Source organism: Tachypleus tridentatus, chromosome 4, assembly GCF_004210375.1.
Source record: "Tachypleus tridentatus isolate NWPU-2018 chromosome 4, ASM421037v1, whole genome shotgun sequence".
Taxonomy (NCBI): domain Eukaryota; kingdom Metazoa; phylum Arthropoda; class Merostomata; order Xiphosura; family Limulidae; genus Tachypleus; species Tachypleus tridentatus.
In genome coordinates this window covers 49,857,353-49,870,525 of record NC_134828.1, presented here as the reverse complement: position 1 = coordinate 49,870,525, position 13,173 = coordinate 49,857,353, and the positions used below count along the sequence as shown (strand labels likewise).

Here is a 13,173-nt window from a genome sequence, read left to right as displayed (position 1 = left end):
TGTATTCATTTGTGTTCATTTTAACTTAGCATTGTCTTTATCTGCTTTTAGAATTTTGATGTTGGTGTCTTGTTTCAAGTTGTTTATAGAATTAATATCTTTTTGTGTGAGGTTATTTTTTAAATTTCTTTTCTGTGAAATAATGTTTATTAATGTAGAATCTACACTGACAAACACAACACCAACGTAATTTATAAAATACAATGCAACAACTGCCACGACTTCTACATCGGAGAAACAAGCATAAAAAATGGAAACTAGATTCAAAGAACACAAAGAAACACCTTCATACGTTGTTGAACACTGCAACTCAAATAAACACGTCATAACCATAGAAAACCACCAGATATTAAATAGGGAAACAAATATAAAAAAATGCAAAATCAAAGAAACCCTACTTATACAGCAACTAAAACCAAAATTAAACCAATATAAAGGAACACCTTTATACCTATACTAATTAGTAATCTAACATCCATCTGCAACCTACCCTACAACCTCATACCTGTTCATACTATTGTCCCTAAGACGTGTTTGTCAATGGTCACATTCAAACTCTCATTTCTTAACCTGAAATGCAAAATCAAAGAAGCCCTACTTATACAGGAAATGAAACCAAAATTAAACCAATATAAAGGAACACCTTTATACTTATACTAATTAGTAACCTAACATCCATCTGCAACCTACCCTACAATCCTGTACCCATTTATACTCTCATCCCTAAGACGTGTCCATTAATGGTCACATTCAAACTTTCTCTTTCTTAACCTGAAGATGACCTAGGAAGGTTGAAACATTGTTCTCTCCTAATCAATGAAAGTGTTAATGCCATTCTGAGATATATTTTTATTTCAAGTGGGTTTCTCGTCATCAAATTATTTTTTCTTCTACTTTTAACTTCATAAAATATCAAACTAGTTGGACAAGCGATGAGGTTATTTTAATACACTGGTCAAGTGCAGTTTTTTAAACATTTACTCCGATTAATCTTGTGTCATTTTTGAACATTACTTTTATAAGTTGTTTGACCAAGGGAAATGGTACAACAGTTCTTTCAGTTGAGTGGATAACTTTATCAATATTACTTAAAATGATTGGCTTAGTGAAATTTTTCAATAGTGCTTAGGCACAGCATGGCCTGATGGTTAGTGTGTTTAACTCTCAATCTACAGATCAAAGGTTTGACTCCCATTACTGAAAATACTTTTTCTGCCATGGGAATATTATAATGCAATGCTCAATCCCATTATTCAGTTATAATTGCTTAAGACCTGGTGTTGGTGGGTTTTGCATAACTGCTTTCTCCTTGGTCTTTCACTTCTAAATTTGAGATGACTAGTGTTGATATATCTTGAATAGCTTTGTGCAAAATTCAACAAATGAGCAAACAATAGTACTTAAGCTAATAGGGTGTATTTTTTCAGTAATACTAAAATTCATTGGCTAGTGAATGAGAGTTGTTTTTTAATAATACTTCTTAAAGTAAAAATAATTATGTGGAAAATTAGGTAGCTGTTCAATAATATTGAGCTAACTGACAATATGATGATAAAACTTGAGCTCTTTAGTTGGCCAAGTGAAGGAGATATGTTCCCTGGTGCTTTAGAAGGAAGTTTATACAACTTACAACATTGAAATCTGGGATTTGATTCCCCTTGGTTGACATAGCAGATAAACCAGTGTATATTTGCTGTAAAACAAACAGTATAAGAGATTTTTCACTAGTGATTGAGTGGAATAACCAATAGAATTTTTAAATGATGCATAAACTAATTAACCAATTGAAGCATCAGTTGTTGAGTTTGCATGAGCTGATTGACCAAGTAAAGGAAATATCATACTAGAGTTTGCCCCATTAGACCAAGTGAAGGCATTATTTTCATTAAACACTAGCTGTTCAATGGAATGAAGGAGCTGTTTTAACAGCATTTGAGCTGATATGACAAGTAAATGGAACTTGTTCAGTAGGTGAAATTTTCAAGGTGGCTCCTGATCTGGTATCATCTTAATGCTTGTATGCTAAAATCAATAGTAATCTTGTACATATGAAGATTTTAGTGAAATTTCTAGTCTCAAATGATAATTTCTTAAACTATTTTGAAATTTAGTGTATGTGTTGTGCTAAGGTTGGTTAACAAAAGTTTTTTTCATTGATTTGCCTTATATGTTGAAAGGCAAGTGTAAAAGAGTACTGTTTTTATCAGTCTATTTAACTGTATGTTTCTTCACCAGAATGACAGTCAGACTATGCTGATGTCTTGTTTACCTTTATTAATCAAATCACTTCCTGTGCCTAAACTGGAGTTGTTTCTTAAACACATGGTTGAGGAGGCAGCTATTCTTCCAGAGAAGATGAATGAAAAGGGTGCTGCAGCCCTAAAGGTAATAAAGCATAAATTTAAGAATATACTTTTTGGTTAAAGGTTAGTTCAGATATTGGTCTGTTGATTCTTGAGACCAAAGTGGGAGCTACTACACGAATTAACATCACCATCTCATTGTCTGTTTTTATCTTTACAGTTAAATTTTATACTTATTTTCTCTTTTCTTCTGTTATTTTAAAATTCACTTTAAAGATATTAGTGATGCTTTTGAGCTCTAAGTCATTGGATTCATTACATTGAACTTTGTTGATTTATCAAAAATTACTCTTCTGATAACAAATAAACTCTCATTTCTCAGACAGTCATTCTTTAAAGATTTTCCTGAATCCTGATTTTTTTACCTTTATTTGTTTCATAATCATTTAATGCACCTATTTACAAGTATCATACTGAAATACATGTGAATATTTTTATATCTTGCAGTTATTATTAGTATGATTTGAAAAGTCTTTTGTTAAAATAAATTATTTCTGTGTCTAAATAAATTTGAGACTGTCAACAATTGATTTTATTCTCACTGTTTATGGTGATAGTAATACTGTAATATAACATTATTTTGTAAAAAAATGTGGATATATTTTTCATATAGTTAAGTCCCAGAAAGGTTAAGATGAAAAATGCTCAAATTTAACCTGATGTTTACTGTGGCCCATATGTTTGTGTAAAACGGATACAAGAATACTTCTTTTTTTCATCGCAGTAGGTATACAGTTACAAAATTATATTTTAATGATGTTTTTATAATTATAAACTTTGTGAAAAGTACATACAGTGAACTATTCTGGGAAAAACTAATATTTCTAAATCAGTAAAGTGAGTGATTTGGAAGGACATCTTTAAAAGCAGAAATCATGTATGTGGAATATATAAAATATTTTAATAAGAAAAAATTAAAGATGTTCAAAACAATTTGTCATTGATTAGTTGAACTGAACTGTTGTTTTGTTAGGGACTATGTGAGGCTATGTTAGTGAATGATCCCCCTCAAGGAGTTACCAGAACACTGCATAACACTTTAAGTAACATTGTGGTTGGGATCAACTCTCACTTTGTCCAATTTGAAGATGCTAGACTTCTACCTTTGCTGTCTGAATGTTTGTGCCAACTTCCTGATGAAACTTTGGACAACATTCTGGAACCAGTGAAAAAGTATGTATGGTTGTAGTCTGAGATTATATTGTTAAAGAACTAGTTAGGTTAAAAAACAAATCCTTAAATACTAGTAACATAGACAAGAAACTGTCTGAAAGGGAAAGTAGTACAAAAAGATCTGTTTGAAAGTATATGCAGTTAATTAGTTCTTTCTGACAATAATACTTGCCATAAGCTAAGTACATTTGGACCTTTACTATGTATTTTCATTTTTTCAGTCGCATTATAGTTATTTTTCTCTTTATAAAAGAATTGATTATTTTTATGAAGTTTCTTTTCAATATGTATCAATGTATTATTTAGTATGGTAAACTCAATATTTACATAATGGATTTACAATTTATCTTTTTGTATGCTTTGACTGACATGATTAGCATAATATTTAAAGGTGGTTATAATTTTACCATGTGCACATAACTTTTCATTATATATATTAATTTACAAGGTATTTTACTATTTATATTTGCATGTTTTTGGCAACTCTTGGATGAAACTGTGAACAATCTTGTGAAGAACAGTGACTGTAATGATTTTGAAAGTATATACCCAATGACTGCCATACAGTGTGAACTAATCATCAACAACAAGAGACCACCAAGTTGTTTGAATACTTGTGTTGATGCAAGTGAGGGATTAATTGAAAGGTGACACATTACATTCTTATTTTAATTGAAAGTAATATAATACAAGAATATTTTAATTGAAAGGTTAAGCAGTGCAAGTATGTATCCTTTTCTTTTGGAATTTATAGTTCATACTGGAGGGAGTTACATATTTTTATAAAAAGTTTGAAAAGATAACCTCCATAGAGTTAAATAGAATTTTTATATTAACTGTTGATTTATAGCTTTTCTAGTGTTATTACAACTGTTTTGATAGTATTTGTTTTTAATACTCTGTGTGTGTATTTACAGTGAACAGAAAAGAATTATACAGTGCATTTTAAAAACTACTTCCAAGGCCAGAAGTACAGAATATAAACAGAGCTTTGAGCCAGCATCATGCCTGAAGTGGTTCCTGGAGTTACTATTTAAGATAAAGATGTACTTGGAAGGAAAAGTGAAGAGTTGCTTGGTACCTTTGTCAGAGGTATAGAACTAGAAACAACTAAAACTTGTACATCTACTTGATATGTAGACAACAAAAAGACCAGTAAATATTTACTGTTGCTGCTTTTCTTTTTCTTTTTTATTATGATTTCAAACCTTTTTGCTTTTTACTTAAATTTCATTTGTAATTTTATCAAATATAATTATAATCTGATTTTAATTTTAAATGTTTTTTGTTTTTTTTTCCAAAAGCTATACTGTTTAGTACCCTGGAAATTAATATTTACTATGTAATGATATATTTTAATTTCTTCGTTTTTGTTTTGCATATTGTTTTGGTAAACAGTTTGAAGTTTAAACATAGTGATTTTAATGATTGTCTTGATCCTTTTAATAATTGTCTTACAAATCACCTGTGAAATGCAAAGAATGTAATAAAAACATAAAGAAATAGTTGTTTGGTGTAGATAAAATGTTTTTATTTAAAAACAAACTTTATTGGTAAAGCTTATTAAGGCTATCTAACATGAGTTGACATAAGCTTTGTCTTAAACTTTAAAGCCTTCCCTGGTTGATTTAAACAAAAGTATAAAGAACGAAGTCTGTTTTAAAAGAAATATGTTTTATTAGATAATTAATTTGAGAAATGTTAACATGGGAAAATATATTAGTAGTAAGCTTGAAACTAACTAACATAAGAATCAATTTGTAAAATGTGTGAATGACACCATCTTGCTTAGACAGTTTGACAAACCGAGCTACAACAGGTTAAGCATGTAAAAGTCATAAACATTTGAGACATGCATTTTAAAACCCAAATAACACATAATTAAGATATTAATTCAAAACCTAAATGCAATCTGTTTAGCAAATTAATAAGATGAGAAACACTTTCTAAGTACTATATACACTTCAAGAGAACAATGTACATTTTCTATGTCACACTACAGATCATATACAGGTAGAAGTTTCTTCAAACTATAACTAAATAGTATCAGATCTGTTTTTTCTATTGGTTTTAAACATAATATTCAACTTTAAGCTGTCTCTTGGTAACACAACTTTGGCTTTGTAAGTGGGCATAGCCGACTTTAAAATTAGAAATATTAGAATGTTGTTTCACACGGGAAGAAATTCTTGGAAGTTTTTTTCCTGTGGCTAATGAGATACAGCTGGAAATATACTTAAACTGTCTCTCTTGATAGTGTATATTAGCTGCTCACAGTTTCTTGTGTACGAGCTATTAAACTTAAGAATTTTAACCACAAGTGGATTGCATAACATTAAAATACCATGTAGGTATCTGTAACAATAATGAATTTATGTTTAATATGCTACCATTGTAGTAATATTGATCTTTAGGCATATTTTTAATAGTTTAATTTGTAGTTTTTACAATAGCTGAATATTGAAGAGAATAGGAAACACTTTTTCACACTCTGTAAACACTTACTGATTTTCAATTTCTCACACATCTAGCAGTATATAATGTCTGATTTTTAAATGGAAAGTATTTTGTTATTTTATGCATGCTTAAACACTGCTTATAAACTCATCTATCAGTATTTATGCTTACTTAGCTTCCTTATCTAGTGGGTGAGTTATGTCATGTAGGGTTATGTGAGGTAGAGAAAGGTTATACATAGTTGTATTAAAGTTATATCTTTAAATTAAATTTTTGAACTTTCTTCTATTTCTTTTTGTAAAACAACAGATAATTGACTTCAGATTCCAGCTGTTTGCAGTGGCAGCAATAGGATGGGTGAGACCAGATATTAGTATTACCATGTGGCCAGAAGGAAATATGAATAACTCCTTAATTTTTACAGCACTTCCAACTGCTTTGTCTTTGTTGATGGCTGAAGAGCCCTGGTCACAAGTGATAGAAAAGGTGAGATGTCGCTGTAAAATGTTAATTGCTACTAAGACTTATTTGGATTAGTAATGTCAGAATAAGTTCATTTGCCATGATAAAAGTATTATGAAAAGCACTAATTGTGAGTCATTTTTAACTGAATATGCATGGAGTTGTTCCATTGGACTGATATCATATTGGAACTGGAATGTTTAGTACAATTCCAAATATACTAAATGTATCTACATAAAATGTAACAAGTGTTTAGAAAATGTACAAAAGGATTTGTATTTGAGATAAGTCTGTGAATACTTGACATCAGTCTGACTTAGGCTATTACAAGTCAGAATGAAAAGTGATTTTCATGTGAAGAATAAAAATACTTTTATCTACCATACTGTTTGCATATAACATTTTTCCAATTTCTATAATCTTGATAATACATATGTACAGTTTTTAAGTATCCCCATATTTCTGGTATTTACTTTCCTCCACTATGAACTTTCAGAATTCATTAGTGTAGGGTAGAGTGAATAGCTGATAACTCTGACATCAAGTACATACCATGTTGATATGGCACTATGAAAGCATGCACATATATTTAACTCTGGTATGTCGTATAACTTCTTTAAGTAAAGTGTGCAATAATACATGTAGATACTACTTTCAGGCCCTAAATATATTGAAACCCTGCATTTGTAACAATTTTAACATTTTGTGGCATGCTATTTTATTTTTAAAAAATGCAATTCTTTTATTGTTTGTAATATCTGCAAGTAGAGCTTCACATGAGAATCAGTACCATATTGTTTTATATTAAGTTTGGAAAATCTCCTTACACAGATTATGAAACTAATATTCCAGAAAAACTGAAAAAAAAAATTATTAGGTTTGTTTTTGAAGTGAGGAAAACTTAGAGAACTTAGAAAACACAAGCAAGTCTGAGATCTTGTTGTGTAGAAATATTGCACAGAAGCATCAGATAAAGACAAACATGATAGACTGTTAGAAAATATTTTGGTGAAAAATAAAGAAAATAAATGAATATTAGATGTTTACAGTTTTTGTCATTTTGATTAATGCTCTCATTTTCTCTTTTTTTTCTTTACCTTCCATTTAATTTTTTTCCATGAGTCTCTTACCATGGACTTATTTTAACTTATTAGCTTCATGCAATTGTTTTAAGTATCAAGATCTTTTAGACTTGCCTGTTTTTGTTCTCCAAACTTCTGTTCTTTGTGTAAAAAAAGACAAAAACTTCAATAAGAACAAGTTATTTCAAAATATTTCATCTTTATATATTGTACAAGTGTTTGGTGTTATATACAATTTCAGTTTTACAGAGCATAGACCTGTGAAGTATTTATTCATTTATCAAGATAAAGAGATTTTATAAATTGATAATGTGATGTATGCCTTTTATTAAGCTTCATACTACAATGTTACTCTTCTTACATGTATTCTTACACCACAGAATTATTATTGTACGTGTCATTATTTCTGTGTCTTGTATAATTATGTTATTAACTCATTTATTATAGTAATAATTACTTGTCTGTTGTTCATTCTAAAAGTAGGCCATAATGTTACTAACCTTTCTGATGTTATTAATAATGGCAAATGGTAACTTTTTTTGGAATGAGATATACAGTATATCTACACATGACAATATTTTCAGTAAACTGAAATCACCTTGTCCCTGCAAAGCATGTTTCTTACTTTCTCCAGCCATGTTATTCTGTTGGCACAGCAATGCTGTTTTGGCATGCTCTGTGTTTTTATTTTAAAGCACTTTCTCTTTTTTTATGCAGAGATATTAAGTCATGTTTAAAGTTTTAGTAGCAATTAATAAAAGTTTTCAATGTTGAAAGTGAAGTCTGCTATTAAAAAAAGGGTTTTGTCAGCAATGGCTTGTGGGAGATAAAAGATTGATTTGAAGTGTTACTTTTACAACACTTTTAAGTTTGAAATGGACAGTTTAAGAGGAATGTGGGAAAAAGAAAATATCTGCAGTTTATATGACTTTTTATTCCAATAAATGGATATTTTAATGTACTTGGACACTATTATAATTAAAATATAATTAATATCAAGAAACATGTTTGATTTAAATTTTTAAAGGAAGGAAATGGAAGATGTATGTAAAGAAGTATTTTACCTTACAAGCCTCTACTGGTATTAACCTGTTTTTCATTTTTAATTCATAATACATATAGTTTTATGTTGTTCATTATATGCTTCTTTCAATATCTTAATGTTATTAATTTTCTATTAGATAATTCTATGTATCATATCATAATGCTTTTCTTTATATTTCTTACCTCCTGGTAGTTATAATTTTTTTTTTCCTCAGTATGTGCCTTGTATATCATAGCAATACAAAGTGTTTTTTTTTTCTTTTTTCATACTATACCATTCATAGTGTTGCTAAGTTTCCTTCTGTTCTTATGTTATAAACATTTCTTTTCTTGATTCTGTTCATCAGTTCATGGTTTCTTTAAAACCATTCTGTTGTTTATTTGATGTTTCATTGCATTTTTTGTTAAAAGATTATGTAAGAGCTTATGATGATGACTTCCAGTGAAATGTAACGTGAGAAGTAGAGAAAAATGACAAATTTCAACACTTAGTTGAAATTATGTTAATTTTTTAAACTAATTTATGATTCATGCTTAATTTTGTAGATGACATGTTATGAAATAATATGTTCATTTTTCTATACAGCTCTCAGTAAAATATTTTATTGCAGGTGTTAGAGCAACTGCTATTTGTGAAACAAAACTCTAACACACCAAAACGAGTACAGAGCTGTGTTAAGGCTTGTCTCTGTTCTTTACGAGAGTGTCATGAATTTTCCAAGACTTCAATTTGGACTCAGGCTGTAACAGATTGAAAAACGTAATTGAGAATAGAGACTTTAGAGTATAACAAATTTTAGCCCTAAAGAAGTAACAATGCTAGACTTGCTTAAATCTATTTTTTAAGAAAAACAAAACATGAGAGTTCTCAAAAGTAGCTTTATGAAATTATCTGACTAACTGATAAACCTAACTGTATAGAACATGATATTTCAAGCCTAATTAATTTGAAGAATAAAATATATATATACATAATATGTGCATGTGTGTGTGTGTAATTTTTTAGGTGTTAGTTATTTGTGAATTTCAAATAGTTACTGAAAACAGTATGCTCTATCTGTTTATATGTAGCTACCGTACATCACCTTCAGAGAGCCTTTTAGTCAATATCAAATCCTATCAATTAGGCAGGATTTGCAAAGAGCCAAAACTTTTGGTTTTTGAGTTCTAAAATTGAACAAAAGGTTCATTGACTGATGACATATTCTAGACAAAAGATTAATCTGAAATGTTGTATGTTTATCTTTATCTGGTTTGAAGTTGATATCAGATTAATTAAAAATTATTGTAGTCATTTTTGATGTTTTACTGCAGCTATTTTGCTTTGCCAGTTCAGGCATTATACACCTTACACAATACTTCCTCTTTAACTGATACATCAGTATCAAAAAGGAATTTGTAATTTATGTTTTTCCATGTTTTGTCATTTCTTTCAGAACAATACATATTAAAATATTCATCACATGAATTAACAGCACACAAATGTATGTAGAAATTATTGTGAGTCTGTATATTAAAAAAAAGTATCATGCACTGTCTGGAAATTATCTCTTCACATTCTATTAAGTTAGACTTTCAAACATTGCTCTTTTGCTTGTACATTTCTGTGACTTGCTAGGTTTATTCTGTGCACATTTCTCACCATATTTAACAATTTACATGTAGTTACAAAAAACATTTGTTTTGAACTTCTTTCGTCCTGCTGTTCACCAGTGTGTTTTAGAAAGTTTTTTAAGTAAAAGAGAACAAGTCAGTCATAAATCAGCACTGGTAAAGTACTGATAGTTAATAGTTGATTCAGGTAAATTAATCAACTACTAAGTTTGGGAAACTTTGGGAGTAACATGTACAATTTATTTAGGAACAGAGGGCTCAAAAAGAATTCCTTATAGACCAGTCTAATTAATCTACTTAAAAATAATACATTTTTGCTTTTATCATATAAAGATTTGGAAATTATGTGAATTATATATATGATCTGCAGCTTTAACTTGGAATTTCAAAGGGTGAATTTAGGTTGATTTCCAATGAACAAATTCACTGTGGTGACTTAGGTTAAGTTAAAAATTGGGGATTGTTAGGGGTAATTTGACTCGTTTTCCTGTAGGATAGTTTACAACTGTCTTAGTTTTGTTTATGATTTTGACTGACTTAACCCTTTTTAATGTTACTGATTAGACCAAACATTTGTTGATTTGGTTTAAACCACAACAGAATATCAAGTGAATGTCATACTGCAGTTTGTTTTTCTTTCCAATGGCATGGTGATTAATTTTTTTTAAAAATGGCCCAGTTTACATAATCTTACAATATTAATAAAATTTAAATGTAACAGGTGTATTATAATCAAGATATTAAGGACTTTAGAAGAGAACTTTTGGAAATTTTCACATTTACATCAACAAGTAAATAAATTTATAAGTTTAAATCTATAAGAACTTTAAAAATTAAAGTAAGAAAAATATTATAAATTGAACTATTTTAAATAAATTGTTGTTTTTTTGTAAAAAGAACTTGTACTGAAAAAAATTAATACTGAAGATGTTCAGTAAAAAAAATGAATTTTGAATTAATTTAATTATTTAGTAAAGCATGAAATACTACATAGTTAATTAATAACATGTTTATTTTATCTACAAGAAGAAAACTTGTACTATAACTGCAGAACCTACTGTATAATCAAATCAAACTGAGAAGAAATATTCACACTGTTGCATAATAATATTTCTGTATAATGACAAAATTTTAATATGAAAAGATAATGAAAGAAAATCTGAAAGTTAATTATTGCACAAGTATTGTTATAGATTTTTGCTATTATAAATATGTGTATGATAACTGAGAAAATTAACACAACGTGCAGTCTAAGAAGCAAAACAACTACTACAGTAAACTACACAATGCATTTTCATTCATATTTTTCTTAGGTATTAAAATAAATCTTTCACACATTCAAAACTCTTAAGATCTGTATCTTAATATTTACCAATCTGTACTATTTAAATTTTTACCAAAGTTACATTCTACTTTTATCTGATAGGTACTATTTAAATACATGTATTATCACATTATAATTAACTATACTTTTAATTCATTCAATATTTACAACCATCTTTGTGATATTATATTCTACTTTTTCTTTATGTTAGAAAGAACCATGCATGACATAAAACTTAGATATTTATATTTTGATTTTTCTGTAGCATCCATATGTTTTAAACATTTATTCCTAGATCTTGGAGTTTCATATAACTTCAACATTTATTTAAAGTTTTTTAAAAGTCCCTAGTGTGTTCAATTTTTATTTCATAATCCAAATATATTCATTTTATTTTAGATTCTTATCCAACATTTTATAGTTAATATTTTTATTTCTAGATACTTTTTGGACATTTCAAAATGTTGAAGCTTTAACCCATTATATTTCCCTGGTACTTTATAGCAGCATTTTAAGAACTTGTTTCACATTTTAAGACAATCAACCATTATTTTTCAGACTTCTGAAATAGTAAATTACATTTTTTTCAAGTTCACTTTTTCGTAAATCACCTAAATTTTATTCCTTGTTTATTTTGAGATAACAAGCACTTCAAACATTTATTTTTCAATATACATTTCTGAATATTAAAACTTTCAACTAATAATACATTTTCTTTTTTCACTGAGCTTAAAATTATAATCCATTATTTTCTTAGTCTTTCTCAAGCATCCAAAATTTCATCTTAGTTTCATAATATGATAGCCTGAAACATTAAAACTTTTATTTCCAAATTATCCTTGAGATTTTTAGAAAATCTAATTTATGTTTTATAAATCAGACATTCTGAAACATTCAAACTTTTATTTAAATTTTCTTTGCAGGCATTCAGAAACATTCACACATTTATTTCTTGAGTCCCCTTAATATTTTTAGAACATCCATATTCTATTTTGAAATCACACATACTAAAACATGGACATTTAAAACTCCACTTCTGACGTATTAATATTCAACTTTTGTTTCTAGAATCTTCCTCAGCATCCTATGAAATGCATGAGACAAACTTATTTAAAAATTATTTATAATTGTGGATAATATCCTACTCATCCCTACACATATACTTTAAAATTTTAATAATCCTAATAAGCAAATTAGCCAACAACAATTCAATGTTACTAACAAAGATACTAGCACCACACTAATTATCAGTTTTTTAATAATTTACTTAATTAGAAAATGAATTAATACAACAATGACACCTCATTTTAGAGTGTATTACAATACATTGAAATTATGTTGAAGATCTTACGTTACTTTGACATTTCTTGCCATAAATATTAAATAAATCTACTTCTCCAAATTTATTTATTCACATGCAACAACTCTGATATTCTGGTATGTATACCTTTGTATGGTATAAAAGTAATTTCCATAAAACGCATGGAAAAAATACGTAACTCTATTGATTACAAAATAAAATTATTACATTTGTAAATACTCAGCACTATAAATGATCTTATCATTGTACAAAATGTCGTTGTTTAGCGGAGATATTCATTTTCAAATAAATATATTTATATACAAGTAAAATGAAATTTACATTATACAAACA

The 13,173-nt window shown here is 28.4% G+C and overlaps 1 protein-coding gene across 7 annotated transcripts in view; it reads left to right on the top strand.

Annotated features, from left to right (window-relative positions):
• Positions 1-9,558, top strand: part of LOC143249099 (focadhesin) — a 122,347-nt gene extending 112,789 nt beyond the window's left edge. For 4 of the 7 annotated variants that reach the window (XM_076498358.1, XM_076498359.1, XM_076498362.1 and 1 more), the window contains 6 exons: positions 2,236-2,385; positions 3,337-3,536; positions 4,058-4,183; positions 4,454-4,628; positions 6,303-6,479; positions 9,193-9,558. In XM_076498358.1, the coding sequence (XP_076354473.1) occupies positions 2,236-2,385; positions 3,337-3,536; positions 4,058-4,183; positions 4,454-4,628; positions 6,303-6,479; positions 9,193-9,336 (972 nt within the window). In that variant the 3' untranslated portion in view covers positions 9,337-9,558. Of the gene's footprint in view, positions 1-2,235; positions 2,386-3,336; positions 3,537-4,052; positions 4,190-4,453; positions 4,629-6,302; positions 6,480-9,167 lie in introns of those variants that run through there. The other 3 variants (XM_076498360.1, XR_013027523.1, XM_076498361.1) reach the window with 3 other exon arrangements.
• The last annotated feature ends 3,615 nt before the right edge of the window (positions 9,559-13,173 follow it).